This window comes from Pseudocercospora fijiensis (genome assembly GCF_000340215.1).
Source record: "Pseudocercospora fijiensis CIRAD86 unplaced genomic scaffold MYCFIscaffold_4, whole genome shotgun sequence".
Classification (NCBI taxonomy): Eukaryota; Fungi; Ascomycota; class Dothideomycetes; order Mycosphaerellales; family Mycosphaerellaceae; genus Pseudocercospora; species Pseudocercospora fijiensis.
In genome coordinates, this window is record NW_006921535.1 from 2,560,384 (window position 1) to 2,585,014 (window position 24,631).

At 44.0% G+C, this 24,631-nt stretch overlaps 5 protein-coding genes across 5 annotated transcripts; 3 read left to right on the top strand and 2 right to left on the bottom strand.

Annotated features, from left to right (window-relative positions):
- Positions 1–34: 34 nt before the first annotated feature.
- MYCFIDRAFT_153744 (uncharacterized protein) lies at positions 35–3,136 on the top strand. The gene is made up of 4 exons (XM_007928222.1): positions 35–160; positions 211–253; positions 307–1,876; positions 1,942–3,136. Exons 1-3 carry the CDS (start codon positions 48–50, stop codon positions 1,246–1,248), a joined length of 1,098 nt encoding a protein of 365 aa, XP_007926413.1. The 5' UTR covers positions 35–47; the 3' UTR covers positions 1,249–1,876; positions 1,942–3,136.
- On the bottom strand, positions 587–3,136 carry MYCFIDRAFT_153745 (uncharacterized protein). Its single transcript, XM_007928223.1, has 2 exons — positions 1,942–3,136; positions 587–1,876 (listed from the first exon to the last, which is right to left on the bottom strand). Exons 1-2 carry the CDS (start codon positions 3,110–3,112, stop codon positions 1,713–1,715), a joined length of 1,335 nt encoding a protein of 444 aa, XP_007926414.1. The 5' UTR covers positions 3,113–3,136; the 3' UTR covers positions 587–1,712.
- A 383-nt stretch (positions 3,137–3,519) lies between these two features.
- MYCFIDRAFT_174570 (uncharacterized protein) lies at positions 3,520–4,242 on the top strand (the record flags this gene model as incomplete). The annotated part of the gene is made up of 4 exons (XM_007928224.1): positions 3,520–3,692; positions 3,725–3,813; positions 3,855–4,158; positions 4,212–4,242. The coding sequence occupies 4 exons, from the start codon at positions 3,520–3,522 to the stop codon at positions 4,240–4,242; spliced, it is 597 nt and encodes a 198-aa protein (XP_007926415.1).
- Positions 4,243–4,258: 16 nt separating this feature from the next.
- Positions 4,259–6,212, bottom strand: MYCFIDRAFT_164329 (uncharacterized protein). The gene is made up of 6 exons (XM_007928225.1): positions 5,770–6,212; positions 5,394–5,705; positions 5,095–5,251; positions 4,991–5,039; positions 4,692–4,926; positions 4,259–4,626 (listed from the first exon to the last, which is right to left on the bottom strand). Exons 1-6 carry the CDS (start codon positions 6,117–6,119, stop codon positions 4,371–4,373), a joined length of 1,359 nt encoding a protein of 452 aa, XP_007926416.1. The 5' UTR covers positions 6,120–6,212; the 3' UTR covers positions 4,259–4,370.
- Positions 6,213–13,375: 7,163 nt separating this feature from the next.
- Positions 13,376–22,678, top strand: MYCFIDRAFT_174572 (uncharacterized protein; the record flags this gene model as incomplete). Its single annotated transcript, XM_007928226.1, has 7 exons — positions 13,376–13,391; positions 13,437–13,550; positions 13,593–13,719; positions 13,748–13,851; positions 13,895–13,916; positions 13,953–14,021; positions 22,657–22,678. The coding sequence occupies 7 exons, from the start codon at positions 13,376–13,378 to the stop codon at positions 22,676–22,678; spliced, it is 474 nt and encodes a 157-aa protein (XP_007926417.1).
- Between the last annotated feature and the right edge of the window lie 1,953 nt (positions 22,679–24,631).

The following is a 24,631-nucleotide window of genomic DNA, read 5'->3' on the forward strand; positions in this document are numbered from 1 at the left end:
TCTTTTCTACGTTTCTCTCCGCCCCGCCCTTCCAGCACATACATAGCATGGCCTCAGGCGCGAATGGAGAGACACTGGAAAAGTTCGATGGCCTTGAGCTGCCCGCTGCCGCCGACATGCATGTGCATTTGCGCGAAGGTGATATGACGGCTCTCGTGGTGTATGGAGATCCCGAGCGTGTGCTTCCTGCGAGAGATTGACGATGTGCAGACCAACCATCCGCCACGGTGGTGTCAATACCGTTTTTGTCATGGTAAGAGAGCGACGATGTGATCGGAAGCGGCTCCGGTGACCTGACATACGCAGCCCAACCTGGTGCCTCCCATCACGACCGTCAATCATGCGTTGCAATACCAGCGACATCTTCACAAGCTGGAGCCAAACGTACGCTTCCTCATGTCTCTCTATCTCCACCCAAACATCAAGCCAGAGACCATCATCGAAGCCAAGAAAGCTGGGATCACCGGAGTGAAGTCGTATCCTCATGGAGTCACCACAAACTCAAGTCACGGCGTCATGTCGTATGAAGACTTCTACCCGGTATTCGAAGAAATGGAGCGCCAAGACATGGTGTTGAATCTGCACGGAGAGCTTCCACCATCCGCAGGCGCCGATATCACAGTCCTCAATGCCGAAGAAGCATTCTTGCCCACCCTCCTGGACCTTCACAAGCGCTTTCCAAAGCTTCGCATCATCCTCGAGCACTGCACGACCGCGGCTGCCGTACGCACAGTGAGCTCTTGCGGCGACACAGTCGCGGCTACGTTGACTGCACACCATCTCTGGATCACCGTCGACGACTGGGCCGGAGACCCACACTGCTTCTGCAAACCCGTCGCCAAGAATCCTTCAGATCGACGAGCCCTTCTCGAAGCCGCAGTCAGCGGGAATCCGAAATTCTTCTTCGGCAGCGACTCCGCTCCTCATCCCGCCAAGGCGAAGCGCACCGACAAGATTGCTGCTGGTGTATTCACACAGCCTCATGCCGTCGGATTGGTCGTGAATGCCTTGGAGGTTGGTGTCGAGAAGGGCTTGATCAAGCAATCTGACGTCACGGCTGAGAAGCTGGAAGGCTTTCTGTGCACTTTCGCTCGTGACTTCTACAGGATCAAAGATGAGAAGAACGAGCGTATCGTGCTTGGGAGAGGGAAAGCTTCCATCGCTGAGAGTCTGGTGACGGAAGATGGCTCGATCGAGGTCATTCCGTTCCGAAGAGGCAAGGTGACTTGGGAGACCTCTTGGAAGTGAGAGTGGAGGCGGCGGCAGCTATATTCCGCTTACACTAGTGACAACAGCAGACTTTACATGCCTTGACTCACGGCCAGCATGGGCATCTTGGTCCCCTGCAACTGGCACGGAAGTGCGATCAATGAACGGAAATTGGAGACGTGTGCATTGGAACGTGGACGAAGTCACGATGCATTTGCATCAACTCGTCACACTATCTAAAGATTTCGGCAAAATAAAGTCGCAACGGGCCTTGCGACGAGCTTGGAAAATGCGAGCTCGCATCGGCTAGTGTAGTCCTCCGACCCAGAACACGACAATGCTGACTCAATCAGCAATTCGAAATGAATGATCAATGTACAGTGTGCGAAGTATAGTCATCCGGCCGTGGTCGCGTGTAAACACGACATGTTCCCCAACTCCTTCATCATGCATCATAAGATCTTCCCTTCCATATCAAATGGAACGGTGCCTCGTGGCGCGCGCTACGTCTCTCGAGGTGTGAGCGCAACCTTAGCGCCGTGGAGGTTAACACAAGTCAGAGTGATGAATTCAGTCCAAGGGTTGGGGCCTCTGCTTTCGATTCCACTGAAAGCCTGGCACAGCCGCACAGTGCAATAGCTAGCCTCGGTCAAAGCGAATTGCTGCCCTAGAATCACGCATCATGTCAGTGCTTGTACCTGAATGACGGGGTGTCTGTGTCTGTCGACTCACCTAGACAAATTCTCGCTCCGCCGTTGAACGGAAGATACTCCCATCCTGGTCGCAGACCTTTCTTTCCCGTGACCGGATCGTCGAGCCATCGTTCTGGCTTGAACTCCTCGGCGTCTTCTCCATAGAAGTCTTTTCGTCGATGCATAGCCCACACACTCCAGGCCATGACAGAGTCCTTCTTGATGAAGATCGGAGCTCGACCATCTGGTCCACCTCCCAACGGCAGCGTGGTGTCTTCTGTTGCTTCCCTACTGTTCAAAGGAACGACAGGGTGGAGCCGCAGCGACTCATTCAGTAAAGCTTTCACATACTTCAAGTCTTTGAGCTGCTCGAATGACGGTCGGGCATCGTCGAGCTGCTTCACCTCGGCTTGCAACTTTTCCCAGATATCTGGCCGGTTGGAGAGCGTATACCAGACATTCGTGAGGAGCGAAGCGGTTGTGTCTCGGCCTGCAAGGAGAATATTCAGAGCTTCGCTACGGATGCGGATGGGATCAGTAGTCTGCTTCACCAGCTCATCGATGAAGACATATCGACCACTTTTGCCGTCGCCAATCGTCTTTTCGGCTAAGATCTGGTCGCGCCGTGCAAGACCCTTCTGAACGTAGTAATCAACGAAATCGTGAACGAATTTCGTGTCTTTCTCGAATCGTTTCGTCGCAAGGAACAGCTTCCCTATCGAGCCCCATCGGGCTAAGTTGGCGATGAAGTCCTGGCCATGAGTGAATGCATCGGCGAAACCATCGGTCGTGTTGCTCGCGAGGGAATTGGTGGACTCTCCAAAGAGGAATTCAGTGGCCGAGTCAATGGTCAAACGGAAGAATAGCTCCGACAGGTCCACGGTCTGGTTCCGCGGAATGATCGATATGAGCTGCGAAACATGCTTTTCAAATGTGTCGACGTCTGCGACCTGAGAACGCACAAAATTTGGTCGCAGCATGTCTCGAGAATGCTGCCACGCTGAGCCGTCGGTAGTGAAGATGCCTTCTCCCAGTAGAGGTCGGAAACCATACTTGCGCCTTCGTCCCAGGCTCCATTTGGTATGCTCCTTGGCTTGAATGATTTTGAGGTTCTCTGGTTCGGTTGTGATGTGCATGTGTTGACCAAGAAGCACGAGTTGATATGTGTTGGAGCTGGTCTCAGAAAATCTCCGGTGACCGACTTCGAGCATTCTGTGTTCTTTCAGAGCTTGCACATTCTTCCGGAACAAATTCAAGCCTGTAATCTTGTCCCATTGTGGATACCACGGTGCTTCCATCACGCCCTTCTCGCGCTTGAATGCTCGCCGCCTGGCCCACAGCGTGATGGAGGTGATGACCTGATATGCGATGTAGAGCGTCGCCAGCCCTAAGGCGGCTCTCGTGGTGTGGCTCATGTGCGAGACTTCCATGATCGCCACTGTCGTTGCTGGCAACGGAGAGCAGAAACAGGTGGTTGCTGAGCAGATAGCATATGGGGTAAGGAGTGGTCGAATTCCAGGAACAATAGCAACATAGTTACTGTCATCAGCGATGAACGCCTCGGCGGTACACATGCAATACGCGGTTCAGGCATGTGAGCAAGGAAGCTCCATGAACGATGACGCCTGGGCGGATTCAGCCGGGAACGAAGGCGACAAAGCCACTCGGAGGCAAGCCATTCCATTCGCTGATGCTGGTCCTCGTTTCTCTTCAGCTCGCTCAAAACATGGTACAAAGGCTGGGCGTCTTTTGGAGGTACTGCGTGCATACGTACAAGAATCCATCCTCGCGGTTCTTAATAACACATGAGAAAACATTCGAAGCCGACATTCGCTCCAACTTCCAGGAGAGGATCATAGTGCGAGTCCGGAGACTGATGGCCAAATGGCAAATGCTCCAGGACGGCGACAAAGTTAGAACTATCCGCGACGCGCTTATTTGTTGACCGTGTAGAGTCTGTAGACGCGAGGCATATTCTACGGGCTGGCGTTTATCGTGATCACCAAACGGCGACGAGCGACAGGCCGACTTTGGCCATGCTCTCTGAAATCAGGGCTGTTATGACCCCGGCACCACTAAGCAGATACTCGGGCATGCTATCTCGCGTACACAGCCTCGGACATCAAGCTGGCCTGGAGGCATGGAACTTCGACTCCGATCCCAGAGCGACCACGAAAGTGTATGTGGAAGCGAGGGATTTGCTGTATTGGGCTCCTCTATATATGTCTACACTGTCTAGCTGGCACTCGGGCAACTCGTCGCGAGGGACAATGCCGCTATTCCGAACGAGCGCAGATCCGTAGGTTGTAGACCGCCGTCTGGTCTCGAGCATCGAACGTAGAGTGCGCATACAGTGTTTCGAGTATGATTTTTTCTGCAGACTTACTTACTCGGTAAGATCTAGCGAATTCTACATAGCCGCAGACTCCCTGTACTCAGACCAATGTCTGTATATATTCTGCGAGGAGCTTACGAGAATACCTTGGGTGCAGCTCCGCAATCATACGTGTTCTCGTGCGTATGAACCGTGTTACGCTTGGCGTGAGGGTGGTGATGCAAGCCTCTCGTCTTGACCATCTTCATTGTGGAGTTTCTGGGCGGGATGCTCGAAAGGTCCGAGCCATAATAGGCGATCGAAGCAGCGATTGCCTTGGTGTTGGTGAGGAAGGCTTCAAAGTTGAGATTCGTGTAATTATCGCCAGCGAGATGGTAGTTGGGATCGTAACTGTGCAATCAAAGCAGTCAGTGATGCGGTTTGTTGACCTAGCAGTAGTTCTAGATTGAACTTACGCAACACCAGCTTGGCCACCCCAGAGCAATGCTTCCTCAGCGGTTTTGAGCTGCTCGGCGCCAGTGAAAATGCCACCAGCCGGGATACCAGCGTCCAAAAATGGACCGTAGTCGGATCGACCATCAAAGGCCGTCGCCTTGGTAGGAATACCTTGCTCCTCGAACCAATCCTCGAAGAAGTGCTCGACCTCGGCTGAGCCAGGTGGTCCAGTGATGTTGAAAGTGTCACCGTCGCCTGAAAAGGGATGGGTTTAGCTCAGCAAGTGTCTCAAACGGCCCTCAGATCATTGCTTTCTTACCATCGTACAAGGCATACTGGAAGTTTGGTGAAGCGATCATGTCGAAATTCTGGCGGGAAATCAGTGCATTGAAATCAGTTGGTTTGGTGTGCAAATGGACTCACAAGGTAGAGCTTGATCTTGTCGGCTTCGGCACTCGGCAAGGTTGTAACGTAGTGCTCTGAGCCAAGCAGACCGAATTCTTCTGCAGACCAGAAGCAGAAGCGGATGGCATTCTTGGTGCTGTAGCTTGCAAGCTGAAGTGCAGTCTCAAGTATACCGCTAAAGCAGAAGGCAAAAGAATCAGTAAGTGTCTCAAAACCACTCCATGGCAACCGCTGAGACCACATTGCTGCCTCTGACCTCAGGGCCTCAGCGAGATCCGCTCGGTGGAGTTGTGCCTTACGCCCTTGGATGTACTTACATAGTTCCGCTACCGTCATCGTTGATGCCAGGTCCAGCGAAGACGGAATCGGAATGAGCTCCAATTGCCAAGACGTTGTTTTTGTCGCCTCCAATTGTATCGGCAACGATGTTATACGTTGTTCGGTTCTCGATTATACTGTCCACCTCCAGTTGTCCCTCAACCACACCTGCCTGGAGCGCTTCCAGGATCGCAGTGCCATTTTCTTGAGAAACACCGGCAGAAGGAATGTAGTCACCGAGAGGATTTGGCGGCGCTCCAAGAGTGCCTCCGCTAACTGGTCCTAGCACGTTGTTGTAGATGATCGCACCTCTGCAAGGACATAATTAGCAGCTTCGCTGAACACTGTGGCAAGCAGTTCGCACTTGACACTTACACAGCACCGGCGTTGCCAGCCAGGGCCGACTTTGTCCCAAAGGTGCATTCTCCTCTTGAGATCAAAGCGATTGCGCCAGAGACGGCATCGGTATAGTCGGTTTCATTGCAGCCTAGATTTTGGACTTCAACGATTGGAGCGGTGATCGTTCCGTCGGTAGATGGCGAATATTGGTAAATCGTGGACGGGTATTTCGTCTCTCCGGCGATGAGCGATCCGCTCGCTTGAGAGTAAAGCGCGATGAACTCTTGTCGTTCATAAGTGTAGTAGTCCTTTACAGAGTCCAGATAGCCTTCGATAAAGTCCAATGTGCCATCATGGCCTGGCGATGAGAACACGCGATTGCGCATTGGTGTGCTGTATGCGACATCCTCCAGCTCTTTGGCTTTCTGTGCTAGAGCTGCCTCTTCGATCGACGCTTGGAGCTTCTTCGAATCGACCTTGGGCTTATTTGCATTGTTGTAGCTGTCTTGTCGTGCGTCAATGGGGCCGAAAGTTGCATCGGCCAAAGCAACGAGGGCAGAATACTTTACGAATGAAGCAGCGCGAACCATGTTGATAGAGATGCTCCACGTAGAATAAACACTACAAACACCCACCTTGATGGGCGAGCAAGTGGTACTTAAAGCTGCCATTTCCTGGTGGAGCACGCAATGCCGCCGCCTTCGTTTCAGAAGCAAAGGGCCACTCTTTGCAGCGGACCTGCGTATCGGCATTAGTCTGCTGCACCTACCTGTCAGCACACAAGCAACACCAGATGGCATAGATGATGTTACGCTGCCAAGTGATAGCTGTGTAACGCAGAGCAAACAAGCGAGGCTTGGAAGGCGGAGTTGGCGAAGGATGGTTGTCGCCAAGGGCTTGTCGCATCCACAACAGACTGCAGTATACGGGAATTGCTAAATGTCCATTGCCGCTAGGCTATATGTCCATTGCTACCTAAGGGGTTTTCCGTCCCGGGTATAGCGCTCTTTACAGTATAGACATAGTAGAGCCTGCGGCTTTAGCCGGGAACGCGTCTCTAGCGCGTAACTTTATAGATTTCGTAGATTTCGAAGTATACTAAAGCTATTAAAACAGCGGTATAGTACTAAACAAGGCGTTATTATAGCTTCTTCTTCTTAGACTAATTATAAGGCCTCCTTTTACCTCTTATAAGGCTAATACTTCGGTAATAGACCCGGAGATCGCTAAGCCGGCGATTTCTTCTAAGATATCGATTAAGAGAGTACTTATAGTAGTAAAGAGACGCCTAGGGATAGCGGATTTAATAAAGCCGACCTCGAGGGTCTAAATAAGGACGAATTAGCTAAAATCGAGGCAGATAAGGAGGCTACGGCAGAGGCGGAAGAGAGCTAGTCTTAGTTAGCGAAAGAGATTAATAAGGCATTTAGTAATAAAGAGACGGTAGAAGGACTAGCCGTAGGCGTCGAAGAAGGCGAAAGCGATAATAAAGGTAATAGTAAAGGCGGAGTTAACGATAAAGGTAATAGTAAAGGCGGAGTTAACAATAAAGGTAATAGTAAAGGCGGAGTTAACGATAAAGGCGAATAGATAGCGGACCCTCTACGAGAGTTATATCGATCGATAGAGGCTACTTTTAAAGAGGCAAATGCGTAGGCTTAGAGCTATAGTTACGCTATAATAATGCGAGGTAGTAACGTCTCGAAGCGTATAGAGTTTAAAGGCCTAAACGCCTTTATTAGCAAGTACTATATTTGCAGTAGTTCTAATAGTAGAAGCAAGGCTCGTACTAATAGCACTAGCTACCGTCTAAATACGACATCTACTAAGCAAGCGTATCTATAGTCGCTTACGCTAAGAGCGTGTAATTACGACGACCTTTATAGTCGCTAGAGGGTCGACAAGTCGAGGAATTAGTATACCTATAAAGGAGGGTATACTAATACTAATAGTAGCGATTTTACGGTTTACCGTCGCCGCTAACGTAAGGCGGCGAGCTCGAAGATAATAAAGATAATCCGTAAGGACTTAAATTACAATACGAGCGCTTATATAACGATAGCGCGGTTATAGAAGAAGGATAAGAAGTATAAGTATTATCGATTAAATATTAAGTTACCTAGCCGAGCTTCGGCCGAGTAGCTTTCCTTTATATTCTTACTATTAAACCTAACCCTCTTGCTAACAACGACCTATCTATAGGCATTTAGACTATTAAGGACATTAATAATGCGAGGATAATGTATCGGAAGGTCTAATAGGGTAATTTAAGCGCTATAGATACACTATTCCGGCACCTAGATCGGCTTAGATACTAGTACGAATATAATACCGATAGGACACCTAGAAACGAGGGCAGGATTGACAAGTTAATAGTTATTAACCTATAAATAGCTAAGTTCTACGCCCTATATCTAGAGTACCTTATTTGCGATAACACCTATAAGACTAACTACTATAATCGACCGCTTTTTAATATCTCTAGCGGTACTAGCGGCGGCACTACAATACCGCTTAAATACTATATTATAGGCAAAGAAGATAAGGCTAGCTTTACGTAGGTATTCGAGGCCTTTAAGCGGATTAGCAACGTATACGATTTGCTACAACTAGGCTTATAGGTCACTAATCGAGACCGTAGTTATATAAACGCTTTAGATAAGGTATACTCGACAACGCCGGCTTTAATCTATACCTAGTATATCTTCAAGAATGTATAGTTATAGGCACGGAAGTTGATGCTATAATAAGCTAAATACGACGAAGAAACAGGTGCCTTTATAGGCTACGAAGATCAACTAGACTACGAGTCGTTTATAGCCGCCTTTAAAGCCTATATAGAAGCAGAGATAGTAGCTGAATTCGGGGAATTGCTAAATGTCTATTACCGCTAGGCTATATGTCTATTGCCTCGGATTCTACTGCCTATTCTAGTTAGCGAGGGCTCTAACTACCTTGCTATATAAAACGCTATACAAAATCGATTACGGAGGTCCGTATTAGAACTCCGGGTAGGTAGTAACGATTATAGTTAAGGAGGAAGGGTTTCTAAAGCCCGCTAGATATATAGATTTAAAGAGACTATCTTCTAGTACTAATTTCCTTAACCTACAAAGTATACTATCTTAAGTAAAGCCGTAGCTCTTGCTACCGGTATAAACTAACTACCTTATAGTCTCGCTAGTAGTACAGTTGCTAGTAGTAGTAGAGCTATAGTAATAGGCCTAAAGGTTAAGTAAATAGCCTATTAGTTAGAAGGCGGCGGAGCGTCGTTTTAGCGCTATCTCTATATAGCAAGAGCGGCCCTTTATATACTAGCTAGATCGTTGCTAATAAACTCGTATCGCTTAATAGGCGTATAGACTCGTAGTTGTTATATAGAGGCTCTTATACGGCCTCGTCCTCGTCTACGTCTACGAGTAGATTAAGAAGCCGTATTATTAAGGTTATTAAGCTCGAAGGCCGAAGGAATACGGCTATTCGCGCGGCCTATACGACCTCTACGGCTACGACTATTACTACGACTATTGCTACGACTATTGCTACGACTACGGTTGCTACGGTTAGAAGGTAGAGTTGTCGGTTTACGCGTTTAAATAACCTCTATAAGGCGGCGGAGTAGTATAGCGGACTTATCGATATGCTAGTACCTGTTAAAGTCTTCCGGTTTGAAGTAGAAGTAGCTAGTTTCTATAAGCTAATCCCTTACTATATACTTATATATAATTCCCTAAGCGTACTTATAGCGGCCTATATAGTACGAGCGTATAGTATTAGGGTCCTTAATAAGCTCTTTAACCTCCTACTAAGTATACGAGTACTGCTTACTAGCTAATTGCAGTGCCTAGCGGTAAATAATGCCGTTATACTACGAATACTCGGGCTTCTTTATAGAGAGAGGTATCGCGAGCCTATCCTAGCTAATCCGCTCCTAGATTTAGTTAGCTTTAATCTTAAACTACGGCTCCTAGTAATTTGTTAGCAAAGCTAATTACTAGTCGAAGCTATAGGAACGTACGAGCTTAAGGAATAGGGTAAGGATATTATAGCGCCTCCTAGTAAGCTATTTCTTTATCGTCGAGTAAGCGCCTTCTACCCTCGAGGTAACTCGTTGTCTATAGAATAGAAAGACCTTCTACTAAAAGTAGTAGGTAATCTTCTTCTTATAAGACTAGTATTTACGGCAAATATAGGTCTAGAGGGACCTATAATAAGGGTTCTTATAGTTAGAAAGATAGCCGTTCTTCTCCTCGAATTCAGGGGAATTGCTAAATGTCTATTACCGGCTAGGCTATATGTCTATTGCTACCTAAGGGGTTTTCCGTCCCGGGTATAGCGCTCTTAATAGTATAGATATAGTAGAGCCTACGGCTTTAGCTAGGAACGCGTCTCTAGCGCGTAACTTTATAGATTACGTAGATTGCGAAGTATACTAAAGCTATTAAAACAGCGGTATAGCACTAAACAAGGCGTCGTCATAGCTTCTTCTTCTTAGACTAATTATAAGGCCTCCTTTTACCTCTTATAAGGCTAATACTTTGGTAATAGACCCGGAGATCGCTAAGCCGGCGATTACTTCTAAGATATCGATTACGAGGGTACTTATAGTAGTAAAGAGACGCCTAGGGATAGCGGATTTAATAAAGCCGACCTCGAGGGTCTAAATAAGGACGAATTAGCTAAAATCGAGGCAGATAAGGAGGCTACGGCGGAGGCGGAAGAGAGCTAGTCTTAGTTAGCGAGAGAGATTAATAAGGCATTTAGTAATAAAGAGACGGTAGAAGGACTAGCCGTAGGCGTCGAAGAAGGCGAAAGCGATAATAAAGGTAATAGTAAAGGCGGAGTTAACGATAAAGGTAATAGTAAAGGCGGAGTTAACGATAAAGGTAATAGTAAAGGCGGAGTTAACGATAAAGGCGAATAGATAGCGGACCCTCCGCGAGAGTTATATCGATCGATAGAGGCTGCTTTTAAAGAGGTAAACGCGTAGGCTTAGAGCTATAGTTACGCTATAATAATGCGAGGTAGCAACGTCTCGAAGCGTATAGAGTTTAAAGGCCTAAACGCCTTTATTAGCAAGTACTATATTTATAGTAGTTCTAATAGTAGAAGCAAGGCTCGTACTAATAGTACTAGCCGCTGTCTAAATGCGATATCTACTAAGCAAGCGTATCTATAGTCGCTTACGCTAAGAGCGTATAATTACGACGACTCTTATAGTCGCTAGAAGGTCGATAAGTCGAGGAATTAGTATACCTATAAAGGAGGGTATACTAATACTAATAGTAGCGATTTTGCGGTTTACCGTCGCCGCTAACGCAAGGCGGCGAGCTCGAAGATAATAAAGATAATCCGTAAGGACTTAGATTGCAATACGAGCGCTTATATAACGATAGCGCGGTTATAGAAGAAGGATAAGAAGTATAAGTATTATCGATTGAATATTAAGTTATCCGGCCGAGCTTCGGCCGAGTAGCTTTCCTTTATATTCTTACTATTAAACCTAACCCTCTTACTAACAACGACCTATCTATAGGCATTTAGACTATTAAGGATATCAATAATGCGAGGATAATATATCGGAAGGTCTAATAGGGTGATTTGAGCGCTATAGATACACTATTCCGGCACCTAGATCGGCTTAGATACTAGTACGAATATAATACCGATAGGATACCTAGAAACGAGGGTAGGATTAACAAGTTGATAGTTATTAACCTATAAATAGCCAAGTTCTACGTCCTATATCTAGAGTACCTTATTTACGACAATACCTATAAGACTAACTACTATAATCGACCGCTTTTTAATATCTCTAGCGGCACCGGCGGCGGCACTATAATACCGCTTAGATACTGTATTATAGGTAAAGAAGATAAGGCTAGCTTTACGTAGGTATTCGAGGCCTTTAAGCGGATTAGTAACGTATACGATTTGCTATAACTAGGCTTATAGGTCACTGATCGAGACCGTAGTTGTATAAACGCTTTAGATAAGGTATACTCGACAACGCCGGCTTTAATCTATGCCTAGCATATCTTCAAGAATATACAGTTATAGGCACGGAAGTTAATGCTATAACAAGCTAAATACGACGAAGAAATAGGTACCTTTATAGGCTACGAAGATTAACTAGACTGCGAGTCGTTTATAGCCGCCTTTAAAGCCTATATAGAAGCAGAGATAGTAGCTGAATTCGAGGAGAAGAACGGCTATCTTTCTAACTATAAGAACCCTTATTATAGGTCCCTCTAGACCTATATTTGCCGTAAATACTAGTCTTATAAGAAGAAGATTGCCTACTGCTTTTAGTAGAAGGTCTTTCTATTCTATAGATAACGAGTTACCTCGAGGGTAGAAGGCGCTTACTCGACGATAAAGAAATAGCTTGCTAGGAGGCGCTATAATATCCTTACCCTATTCCTTAAGCTCGTACGTTCCTACGGCTTCGACTAGTAATTAGCTTTACTAACAAATTACTAGGAGCCGTAGTTTAAGATTAAAGCTAACTAAATCTAGGAGCGGATTAGCTAGGATAGGCTCGCGATACCTCTCTCTATAAAGAAGCCCGAGTATTCGTAGTACAACGGCATTATTTACCGCTAGGTACTGCAATTAGCTAGCAAGCAGTACTCGTATACTTAGTAGGAGGTTGAAGAGCTTATTAAGGACCCTAATACTATACGCTCGCACTATATAGGCCGCTATAAGTACGCTTAGGGAATTATATATAAGTATATAGTAAGGGATTAGCTTATAGAAACTAGCTACTTCTACTTCAAACCGGAAGACTTTAACAGGTACTAGCATATCGATAAGTCCGCTATACTACTCCGCCGCCTTATAGAGGTTATTTAAACGCGTAAACCGACAACTCTACCTTCTAACCGTAGCAACCGTAGTCGTAGCAATAGTCGTAGCAATAGTCGTAGTAATAGTCGTAGCCGTAGAGGTCGTATAGGCCGCGCGAATAGCCGTATTCCTTCGGCCTTCGAGCTTAATAACCTTAATAATACGGCTTCTTAATCTACTCGTAGACGTAGACGAGGACGAGGCCGTATAAGAGCCTCTATATAACAACTACGAGTCTATACGCCTATTAAGCGATACGAGTTTATTAGCAACGATCTAGCTAGTATATAAAGGGCCGCTCTTGCTATATAGAGATAGCGCTAAAACGACGCTCCGCCGCCTTCTAACTAATAGGCTATTTACTTAACCTTTAGGCCTATTACTATAGCTCTACTACTACTAGCAACTATACTACTAGCGAGACTATAAGGCAGTTAGTTTATACCGTAGCAAGAGCTACGGCTTTACTTAAGACAGTATTACTTTATAGGTTAAGGAAATTAGTACTAGAAGATAGTCTCTTTAAATCTATATATCTAGCGGGCTTTAGAAACCCTTCCTCCTTAACTATAATCGTTATTACCTACCCGGAGTTCTAATACGGACCTCCGTAATCGATTTTATATAGCGTTTTGTATAGCAAGGTAGTTAGAGCCCTCGCTAACTAGAACAGGCAGTAGAATCCGAGGCAATAGACATATAGCCTAGCGGCAATAGACATTTAGCAATTCCCGTAGTATACCGCCAAACCGCGGTCAAGACAAGATCTGTCAGCGGGCCAATCGTCGTGATGGCTGTCCAACGCAGTTATTGGAAATGGTCGCGACCGTAAGAACAACGATGACGCCAAGACATCCAGTGGCTCCTCCCGAGTCTCACTTGCTTGCTTGCATACTTCCATTCAATCATCATGCGACCACTTCACCTCGACCTAAAGTTCCACGAAAAGGTCGGCAAGGCAGCCGGTGCCATGCTCGATCCTCTAATTGCGCATTTCATGCCCCGAGTTGAACGCAGTGTCATCGTCGCAGAAGACATCGAGTGGTTCAAAGCGGATCGAACGGCCAAGCTAGGGAAGCCTTCGACTGAGCTGGAGAAGGAGAAAGGCATGGGGAGCAGGCTCCATGGGATGAGGTGATATCGTGCTCATTGCTTGCACAAGAATGTTCAAAGTCATCGGCGACCTGGAGGAAGATGATCGTTTTGACAAGTTCGTAGATGGAGCGGAAGGGTTGAGGGAGCTGTACGAGGCTAGCGAGAAATGGTGTGAGAGTAAGTATTTGAAGGGACAACGCAATCGATTGAATAGCAGTCATTGTCTCCGCCTTTGAGTGAACAAGGCGGCAGGCCTTTCATGGTCGACGTAGAATTCCTCGTTGGGACGCGGGTCTACCTCCCATCAGGCTTGTGGGCATAAAGAATCAAACTGCGACCGAGTGCACGTAATAGATTAGTAATTAGGGCTAGCTTCCGAACTTTCCGACTAGCCAATTACAAACATACCCAATAATTCTTCGCCTATAAGCCTAAGAACAAGCCGTGCTAAACTAGCCTATAACGTACTACTTTTTCGCGACTACGCAAATATAACAATCTAAATAGCGGAGATTGTAGCCCTACTAATTGCGCTTTATTCTACCTACTAGATAAGTCTATACGACGTTAGCGCGTTAAGGTTTCGCTATTCTACTAAGCCGACTCGACTATAGCTATCTAGATTGCTAGGTAGCTAGCTATACTACTAGAAATACCTTAATATATAATATACCGCATCGCCTAGCTAATACTTAGAGGTCCTTCTCCTAACGCCGGCGATTATTATTTAAATAAGCGAAAATTCCGTCCGACGTCTACTAACTACTCTATAGTCTTTAAGAGCAATCGATAACCTTCCTATAGCCGACTCGACACTTCGAGGTCCTTTATAGACTATTTCTAAATACCTTTTATATATAGAATAAGTCTACCTAAGGTATAGTTATTAAGTTGCTGCTATATAGCAGACGCGACTCTAAAGCTAAGGTTAAAATACCTAAAAGTCGCTACTAGGACTACTACTACTATAGCTGCTAGTACCGCTACTACTATAGCTGCTACTATAGCTGCTACTATAGCTACTAGCACCGCTACTACTATAGCTACTACTATAGCTACTAGCACCGCTACTACTATAGCTACTACTATAGCTACTAGTACCGCTACTACTATAGCTACTACTATAGCTACTAGTACCGCTACTACTATAGCTACTACTATAGCTACTAGCACCGCTACTAGCACCGCTGCTACTATAGCTGCTAGCATAGCTGCTAATATATCGAGCGACGATCTATCCTCCTTAATCTCGGTTCTACTATCTAATAATAACCTAGTCGGTAGTACTATCGCCTATAACTATAATAAGAATATAACTAGCCTAGACGACGACGATGCTACTTTACCTAGAGGACCTAAGGAATAGACTGTTCTAAAAGGCGTATAGACTAATCTACTAATCTATCTAAGCAGCGGCGGCATTCTCTCTAACCCTCTAGATAAATTAGTAAGACTAGCCGGAATAGATAAGATTAGTAACTTTTAGGATAAGGTATCTATAGATAAAGACCTTAGCGAGGACGACGAGGAGATGTCTAACGATAAAGAGGACCTCGAGGCTCGCGATAGTAATAAAGAGGAATTAGACGAAGAGGCCGCTATAGAATAGCGCCGAGTAGCGACTAACGAATAGACTAGGACAACCTTTAATAAGCGGTACGAGGAGATTAAAGCCTTAATAAAGAAGAGCCGTATTTCTATACTATATCTTATTAAGTATCTTGTCGGTAAGCTAGGTATAGCAAAATCTATAGTAGAAGACAGCTAGTTATAGCCTTATCGGTCGACTAAGCGCTTAAAGCAGTATAAGAGAAATCTCTAATCGCTTCTAGACGTCTTTCTAGAAGAGCGTCTATTTAGCGGTCGTATTGTCCGTAAAGAACTAAAGAGCCTTATTAGCCGAGACTACTTTAGTATATATAATCTAGACTTTAGTTATACTAAGTTTAACCTTAGTAGTATAAGCACTACTATTAAAGAGATCGTACTAACCTAGTATTAACTTCTTAGCGAGGAACTATTGCCTAACCTACGGCGAGATTAAAAGCAATACTAGGAGACCTTTATCGACAAGTATAACTAGATCTAGAAGCGGATTATAATAATTACCTCGTAGGTCCTATTTTCGATAGTATACGTAAACGCCTCGTATTTCCCGAAGGCGCTTAGCATCTTTCTAGTTAGTAATAGTGCTAGCCGGCGAATACTCGAGTATCTTAGCAACCTAGGGCTTGTTCCTTCGTATCGTACTATATAGATTCTTATAGGCAAGAATATAGAGGTCTAGATATAGAAGATTAGCGAGCTAGCGAACGATCCTAATAAGTAGTATAGCAAGACTATCGACAACTTTAATCGTATAAAGACCTATACTGTCTAGCGCGGTAGCGAGACTAACGAAATATTAAGTATTACTATATCGTACCTTATAGAGAATAAGAGTATCCCGGAGGGCGGTTTAAAGAAGGGCATAATCTATTATAATAAGCCTCTCGATCTAGATAATATCTTTAAGAACATATACGAAGACAAGGCCTAGGCATAGGTTCTAAAGGATATAGCTAATCTAACTGCTAGTACCGAGACAGTTAAGATTACTAAGATTAGTAAGAAGACCGCTCTATTCTATATTAACGAGGCTATCGTATACACTTTCCTAAAGGCCGTTAAAGCTGTGTTTAAGAAGGAGGCGGCAGAGGCTAGTAACGACGATAACGATAATAGTAATACTATTAGTCGTCCGAAGTAGCTAGTTATCGATAAGATGCTAGCTACCTAGACTAAGGTGCTTTCTATACTACTATCCTTTAACGACGAGGCTACGATTGTAGGTATATACGCAGTCTAGGATAATATCCTTCTTAACTTTATAGACCTAGATTAAGATAAGGACTTTAAGAATAGACCTAATAGACCGCTAATTATCTACAATAGCGACTAAATAACTGTTCTACGCGGCCTATCTGTCTACAATAAGAGTATTAAGAGTAAGGATACGTACGACAAGCGAGACAATCTCTTGTTCTCTCCTACCTAGTTCTATACTATAATAAACTGCGGCCTTATATTATTGCGGACCTATTAGGACAACAATAGAGATAGGGAGCTATTACTAGTATCCTAGACGTTGAAGGCTAATGCTGCCTTTTAGTATAGAGACAATAAGATTAGCAAGGACAAGGCTAAGTTCTTCGAGGTTTAGTAGCTATTAAAGACGAGCTTCCGATCTCGCATTATCGGTCTCGTTATTTAGTAGCTTATCGATAAAGGCCGAGTAATCATCGCTAGCGAGGATAGTCGTATAGAAATAGTAGAGGCCGCTATCTCTCGACTTACTCGTAATTAGTATGTCTATCTTATTAATAAGATATACAACGATACGTTATCTCTAGCTGCCTAGCGCGGCTAACCGGGTACAGATCCGCAGTTTACGACTATAGCTCGAATGCTAAAGGAGATCGAGCAATTCCTTACGTTGCGTAAGTCTATTCGGAATATAGATATCGGCTATCTTCGTAGATTAGTCGACTTCCTAATCCCCTTATTCTTTAGTACTCGTTAAGGTAACTATAGCTATCTAATAACCTACCTACGCTAGTTGCTTAGTCCTAGTGCTAATCTAGTGGCTTAAATAGCAATCCTAACGTCGAGTATAGTCTCTATAAACGGCAATAAGGGATATACCGTCGTAGCTAATAAGTGTCTCGAGCTCTATAATTACGAGTATTCCGAGGACATTAACCGACACGCCAATTCGACCTATAATATACAGGCTATATTTAAGAAGGTAGCCTTGAATCGGGAGCCGTCTAGGGTCTTGCGTACTATAATAACCAATCTAACTAGGATCAAGCTAAGCAGCTATTATACCTATAAGGATATATCTATCGACGTATTTAGTAGAGCCGAGAAGTTGTACTCTAATAGATATACAAAGCTATACGGAAACCCTAGCGGCAACGTCTCTAATAATATCTAGCAGCTCGGAGGTATATAGATCTTAGAGAAGGTAGCCAACTTTAACGAGGGTAATACGTAGTACTATTAGAGTCGTAGTACTATATCGATAGACGAGGAGATAGAGGCTACTACTATTACTAAGCGGGTAGCTACTAGCGACCTTAGCGCTATCGAGGATTCTACCGTCGATAGCAGTAACTCTACGTAGGCTAGTACCGTCGATCGTTATACTAGGTAGTTAGGAGAGGAGCAAGGAGATAAGGGGGCATAAGAGGCATAAGAGCCGCAAACAACTACCTATCTTAACGAGCTTAACTAAAAGGGTAATACATTCGGTATATAGAAATCTAACCTACTATATCTATCGCTTAGCTACCGTTCCTTACTATACTAATTGATATAGGCTGTTAGCTTCTAGTGCTTTAGCTTCTAGTACTTTATCTTCTAGTACTAGGCGTACGATAATAGCCTAATAGCTAGCTAGGCTAGGCTATGCGTACGATAATAGCTTAATAGCCGGCTACGAAGGGTTTAGATAGGCGTACGATAATAGCCTAATAGCTAGCTAGGCTAGGCTATGCGTACGATAATAGCTTAATAGCTAGCTAGGCTAGGCGTACGATAATAGTTTAATAGCTAACTAGACTAGGCTATATGTACGATAATAGCTTAATAGCTAGCTAGGCCAGGCGTACGATAATGGTTTAATAGCTAGCTACGAAGGGTTTAGCTAGGCGTACGATAATAGTTTAATAGCTAACTAGGCTAGGCTATGCGTACGATAATAGCTTGATAGCCGGCTAGGCTAGGCTAGGCGTACGATAATAGCTTAATAGCTAGCTAGGCTAGGCGTACGATAATAGCTTAATAACTAGCGTTACTAACTAGCGGCAGTCGGAGTCTTAGTTAAAGTAGAGGTCCCTACTATTAGCTTCGCTTTAGACTTAGTTCCTATATGAATTCAGAGCGCCTAATACTAAAGGAGGCCTCTAGTAATTTCGAGAACTGCTAGCAATTCTAGCCTTAGGCATTTAACTAGTAGTAGTCGGCGGCTATTACGTTGCGTTAAAAATGCGATAATATATAGCCGTTATTATTGCCTTACTATTATAGCTAAATAGCGCAATCCTATTAGTAGAGGCAAACCTTACCTACGAGGCGCATATAGACATCCGCTTTCTAACCTTAACTTCTTCTTCTATATATACTAACATACTAACACCCCTAGCAATATACTAGCTATCGGCGTATATAATAGTGTCGATACCTCTTTATCGTATATAGGTAGCTCTATAGCGATTAACACTATCTCCTAACTAGTTCTACGGCTTGCTACCGATAGAACCGCTTAAGTTAGTTAAGGTTCCTCGGCAGGTAGTTTATTTAGTCCTTTTAGTCTCCGATAGGCTTTATCGACGTAAGACGTTACGAAGGCGACTCTCCTAGCGAGTAGGTATACTATAGCTTTAGCGGGCGCCGACTACGCATTTAACCGAAAGAGTATAGTTTTTGTTAGAATATCGTAGTACAAACTATAGAGGTCTTAGATAGATTAGCGGAAGTAAAAACTCTTTAGTAAGATATACCTATAATGCGGCTAACGGTCTAACTCGGTAAAAACTCTTTAGTAAGGTACACCTTAAGTAGCGGCTCGATAGCGACTCTCCTACTAAGTAGGTTAATAGGTTCGTAGCATTGCTATAGGCCTAACTCGGTAAAAACTCTTTAGTAAGGTATACCTTAAGTAGCGGCTAGGCCTAACTCGGTAAAAACTCTTTAGTAAGGTACACCTTAAGTAGCGGCTATAGGCTTCCTACGTTCGGATTCTTTATAGAATAATATACGCGCATCTAGTTAAGTCGGCGTAACGCCTTCGTTAGGACTATTAGTTATAATAACCTTAGTGCGTAAGGGCCTCTAGTATACTTAAGCCCGAAGGCGCTTAGTCTTAGTCTTTACTACTATACGACTATAGCACTGCTATACGACTGCAGCCCTTTACGTATTAAGACTGCTATTCGACTATAGTACGTACCGAACCGAACTAATCGAAAGCGTATTAAGACTATTATCCGACTGTAGTACGCCTCCTCTTCTAGTAAGCGTATTAATATTGCTATATAACTACAACGCGCTCGACAACCCTTTTCTACGGTGTCTCTAATACTAAGGGCGCGGTTACACTCTATTATTGTCTAGGTACTAATAAGTGTCGCTTTAGCGAATAAGCTATTATTGTTTCGCTTAATAAGTCCCTTCCTACATATCTCGCGTACTATAGTTAGTAATAGAATGCGTTAATTATTGCGCATTGCGCGTAGCATATAGGCTATATATAATGCTAGTATACTTCGGAGTGTATACTTCTATAGCCGCTTAGTGCCGCTAGTTAATTAGATCCCCGGACGCTACTGTTCGTTTTCTCTGCCTTATATAGTAACTAGTTATCGGAATAATCGTTCTAGGGAGAGTCTAAGCAATAGAGGGCGTTAACGTAAGAGGGCTATCGTAGCTTCTCGAAGGGTGCTTTTACGAGCGCTCGATATATATTATCGCCCTACGTATCTATCCTTACTATATATATTATAGTGCTAATAGCTACGGTGTAATAAGTATAGTGCTAGTCTCGCTAGTCTCGCTAGTCTCGCTAGTCTCGCTAGTAACTTCTCGCTAGTAACTTCTCGCTAGTAACTTCTCGCTAGTAACTTCTCGCTAGTGTTAGTAACTTCTCGGGTTTCGGAGGCGGTTCTTAGTGCCTAAGGCGGCCGTCGTTATCGTATTAGATACTTTTGTTAGCGCTATTTGCTAGAAATGCGCGCAATCGGCGTATCTCGCTATATTAGTAATATACTATTATAAAAGTCGTAAAAGTCGTAAAGTCGGTGTTATAAATACGCGGAAGGAAGCAGCTATAACGTTTAATCCTATTAATTAAGCGCTCTACTATACTAAATCTAGGGTCTTAGCGGGACTCGGTATCCTTATTGCTTCCTCGAATTTACGCTTCTCGCCTAGCTCTTATATACTATCGATATATACAACTATCGATACCTACGACTATCTATAAACCCTCGTTATAAGGATACGATAGAAGAGCCTGCTTAGCGAGCTTACAAGGATATATAGAAGGGTAGTAAGGAAGGACCTTATTAAATACTAATTCTAGCGCTAATTCTAGCGCTAGCACTCGTAGAAGCAACTTAACTAGGTATCCTATATTATACGCCGGCTCTCGTAGGAGCAGCTTAACTAGTACTCGTAGAAGCAACTTAACTAGGCATCCTATATTATACGCCGGCTCTCGTAGGAGCAGCTTAACTAGGCCTACTCTTATAGAAGCAACTTAACTAGGCCTATACTCGTAGAAGCAACGCGATCGAGCGTAGTGTTACGGCTTACTTTTCCGGGGATAGGACAAGGACTTAGCGAGCTTATAAGGACATAATAGAAGCCTTATTAAATGCCAATTCTAGCGCCAATTCTAGTACCAATTCTAGCGCCAATTCTAGCGCTAATTCTAGCGCTAATTCTAGCGCCAATTCTAGTACCATTTCTAGTGCCATTTCTAGCGCTAATTTACCGCTAATTTACCGCCAATTTACCGCCAATTCTAGCGCTAGCTCTCGCAGAAGTAGCTAAACTAGGTATTATACGCTAGCTCTCGCAAAAGTAGCTTAACTAGGTAGAGTTAGCGGCGACGGCTTAGTAATCCTATCGGCGAGCTACCTAGTAACTAGCCTATAAGACGGAGACTAGCTTCTAATAGAGTACAGTTCCTACGTAGCTTACGGCTACCTCTCTCCTTAGTAGTACGAGTAACTATACTTAATAACTACTCGGCTCTCTTAGCTCGCTCCGATTTAACTTAATTAATCCGGCGCGCTCTATATCGAGGTACCTAGCTTATTACTAGACTTATAGAGGCAGGACGCTTATTACGCGGATTATCCGGACTACGAGCGATAGTAGCACCTATAGCAATAGCCGAAGCGGATAGAAAGGCAGAGGCTAGATTGCCTAGAAGTACTACCCTTAGCTTAACTATGCGACTAGGTAGGCGAGGGCCGGTACTAGGACCGGAAGTAGTAGTAGTAGTCGCTCTCTCGATCTAATTTGTACGAAGACCTATTCTCGCTACTTCGCTACGTAAGGACTCTATAATACCGGCTTAGACGGCATTTCGCGCGGCGTTCTATATAGTAAGGCGCTACGCTAGAGATACTATTAGAGGATTTAGCAATAATCGGCCGGCCGCGGATTAAGAACTAGATATTAGTCTAGCAGCGGTAGAAGTAGTAGCAGCGATAGCTTGTTGTTTGTCTACGCGCTTCTTAGCTTTCGCGTTAAGACTAGCCTTCTACTTAGTAAAGATACTCGTACTAATCCGCTTAATCTTATTAATTAGCTTATATAACGCAAATAGGCGCTAGTCGATATTTAGAGCTTTAAACTAGTCGATAAACTCTACCGATTTCTGCTTAAGTAGCCGCTAATTAACGACTATATTCTCCTATTGCTCGAACTAGCTAGTAGTAGTAAATACATTGTATATACTCTAGAGTCTTCGGTCTTCTAGAATAGTCTTTAACGGGAGGTTAAATATATAACGATAAGTCTATTCCGGGTACTTATTATTCTTAGAAGACAACTACGCCTATAGCTTCTAGAAGGCAATAGCCGGACGTATCCTATTTCCTAGCTTACGGAAGATCGGACCTATAGCTTCTGCTAGTAGCCTACTATTGTAAAGGAGATCTAGGTTAGGGTTATAGGCATTATAGTAGTGCTCGCTCGATAGTAGGTCTTATAGATATATTACCTTATCCTCGCTAAGGTATTAAAGGATTACTTTGCGAGGGTAGAGGCCTTGCTCTCGATAGCGATTATTCTAGAAATGTATCTAGATCTTTAGAATCTTCTCGCGGGTAGCTATCTCTACCTTAGTCTAATACTACGGATCTATACTAGTATCTATATCTATATCGCTTATAGCACTCGCATCGCCGTCTCCCTTAGCATCTTCTCAGGGGATCTATAATTGTAATAGGGCCGAGGAACGGCCTAGCGTATAGCGATGCCTAGTATTAACTTTAATTGCCGAATAATATAAATTAGGACGAGGCTACTTCTTGCTATCGTTAACTAGGTATAGTAAGAAGACTAGAGCTACACTTCGCTTGCTCTACTAAGGAAGGGTACGACTAATACGACTAAGCCGCTATATTAGATCCTCGATATCTCGAGTAATCGGATACTTAACTTAGGCGACAATCTCGATATCTAGAATATTCAGACCGACGCTAAACGCAGTCGTAGCGATTATAATACAAATGTTTAATAGACTATCGGGGCCCTCTATAGTACGGCTATATTGCTTATATCGACTAGTCTAGTCGCGCTTAGCTATACTACTAGTATAGAATGAGACGGTAGTATATATATTAATACCCTTGTTATCCTATATATACCGCTTCTTAGGATCGGCGTATTTAGCTATCGCGGTAACGAGCTAGATACGAATAGTATTAGCTAGCTCTTAGACCGACTTCCGACTATCGATAAATAGTAGAGCCTTCTTAATGCCCTAAGGTATCGCCTCCTTTTCTAGACTAACGCTATTATTAACTACAAAGTATAAGTAGTCGTAGCAGCTAAGCTCGTCTTTACCGATAGTCCGTAAGATATATATAGTATCTAGTCGATTAATACTACTACGAAGAACCTTAGTCTTATACAGTTTATTTCTAAGAGGTCGGAAGCTACCGTTCTTAGCTACAAAGTCCTCTGTTTCCTTAAACACTAGCGATAGTTAGCTCGGTTTAGTTTAGTTTAGACTGGCTTAGCTTAGCTTAGCTTAGCTTAGCTTAGCTTAGCTCGATCTACTTACTAGTAGCAGAATAGCCTAACTATACCGTATCGGTACGTAGTAGCTTCCGTAGAGAGAAGATCTAGGTATATTCCTTACGAAATTCCTTCTACTTAGCTACTAGGTATATCTTATCGATCACAACTAAGCCGATTCGAGCCCGGGCCTTTAGGTCTCGAAGGATAGCCCGGAAGTCCTTACTAGCTACAGTTTCTAGACTAAGGATAATATAGTAGACCTTGCTATCTATAATCTTCTAAAACAGGTTACGATCTATACTCTTGTTCTCTACGGTAATATTAACTACATTGATTAGATAGTTAGCTTGTCGGGTAGTCTCGCGTACATCCTCTATATACTCCTTACTAAGACGATTTAATAGTATAATCTTAATAACTACTATACCTATTAATAGGCTAAAGGCCTAAAAAGGCAAACTCTTGCCTTCGCTAGTCTTTACTACTATTATTACATTAGAGCAGGCAAATACAAGAGCCTAGACACTATAGATCTAGGATTCCTTTAGTATATAGCCCTTGCCTAGATGCATCTTGTCGAGAATCTATTACGGCAGGGACGGTACGCTAGCTAAGCCTAGTATATACTTTCCGTAGAACCGTAGATACTTACCCTAATACTATACTATTGCCTAACTACTAATCGTCCCTCGTATAACAATTAGTAGCTTCGCTTTAGTTAGATCTAGATCCGTTTAAATAGTACCCGAGTACTAGACGAACGGGCACCTTAAAAAACCTAAAAACCCTACCGCCGCTACTTAACGCGACCGCGAGGTCCCGTACTAGCGGTACCGACCTACCTACCTAACTATAATAACTATCTACGCTCGATATAGATACGATTACGATAGTCCTCTAAATTCCGCATATTATCTTCTATATATATATAGCTATATACCGATAGCCCTCTAATCGACGGCGCCCTATAGCCCTCTAATCGCTAAACTAGGCGGCCCGCCTTCCTTATCTAGGTTTGTTTACTCTATACTAGCACCTACCGAAGCGGGTACCGGTCGAGGCAAGAGCCTACGAGCACCCTAACAGTTTCCCGACTCTAGTCTAGTTCCTTAACTCTATACTTATCCTATACTTATAGGATTATCGA

What these genes read in the sequence shown, in the direction of transcription:
- MYCFIDRAFT_153744 (XM_007928222.1), top strand. Translation starts at nt 48, where the DNA reads ATGGCCTCAGGCGCGAATGGAGAGACACTGGAAAAGTTCGATGGCCTT. An exon ending in GATATGACGGCTCTCGTGGT is followed by an intron (nt 161 to 210) that starts GTATGGAGATCC and finishes GACGATGTGCAG; the next exon opens with ACCAACCATCCGCCACGGTG. An exon ending in TCAATACCGTTTTTGTCATG is followed by an intron (nt 254 to 306) that starts GTAAGAGAGCGA and finishes TGACATACGCAG; the next exon opens with CCCAACCTGGTGCCTCCCAT.
- MYCFIDRAFT_153745 (XM_007928223.1), bottom strand. Translation starts at nt 3,112, where the DNA reads ATGCTCGAAGTCGGTCACCGGAGATTTTCTGAGACCAGCTCCAACACA. An exon ending in CGGAGCGAGAATTTGTCTAG is followed by an intron (nt 1,877 to 1,941) that starts GTGAGTCGACAG and finishes GCGTGATTCTAG; the next exon opens with GGCAGCAATTCGCTTTGACC.
- MYCFIDRAFT_164329 (XM_007928225.1), bottom strand. Translation starts at nt 6,119, where the DNA reads ATGCGCAATCGCGTGTTCTCATCGCCAGGCCATGATGGCACATTGGAC. An exon ending in GCTGGCAACGCCGGTGCTGT is followed by an intron (nt 5,706 to 5,769) that starts GTAAGTGTCAAG and finishes ATGTCCTTGCAG; the next exon opens with AGGTGCGATCATCTACAACA. An exon ending in CCAGTATGCCTTGTACGATG is followed by an intron (nt 4,927 to 4,990) that starts GTAAGAAAGCAA and finishes ATCCCTTTTCAG; the next exon opens with GCGACGGTGACACTTTCAAC.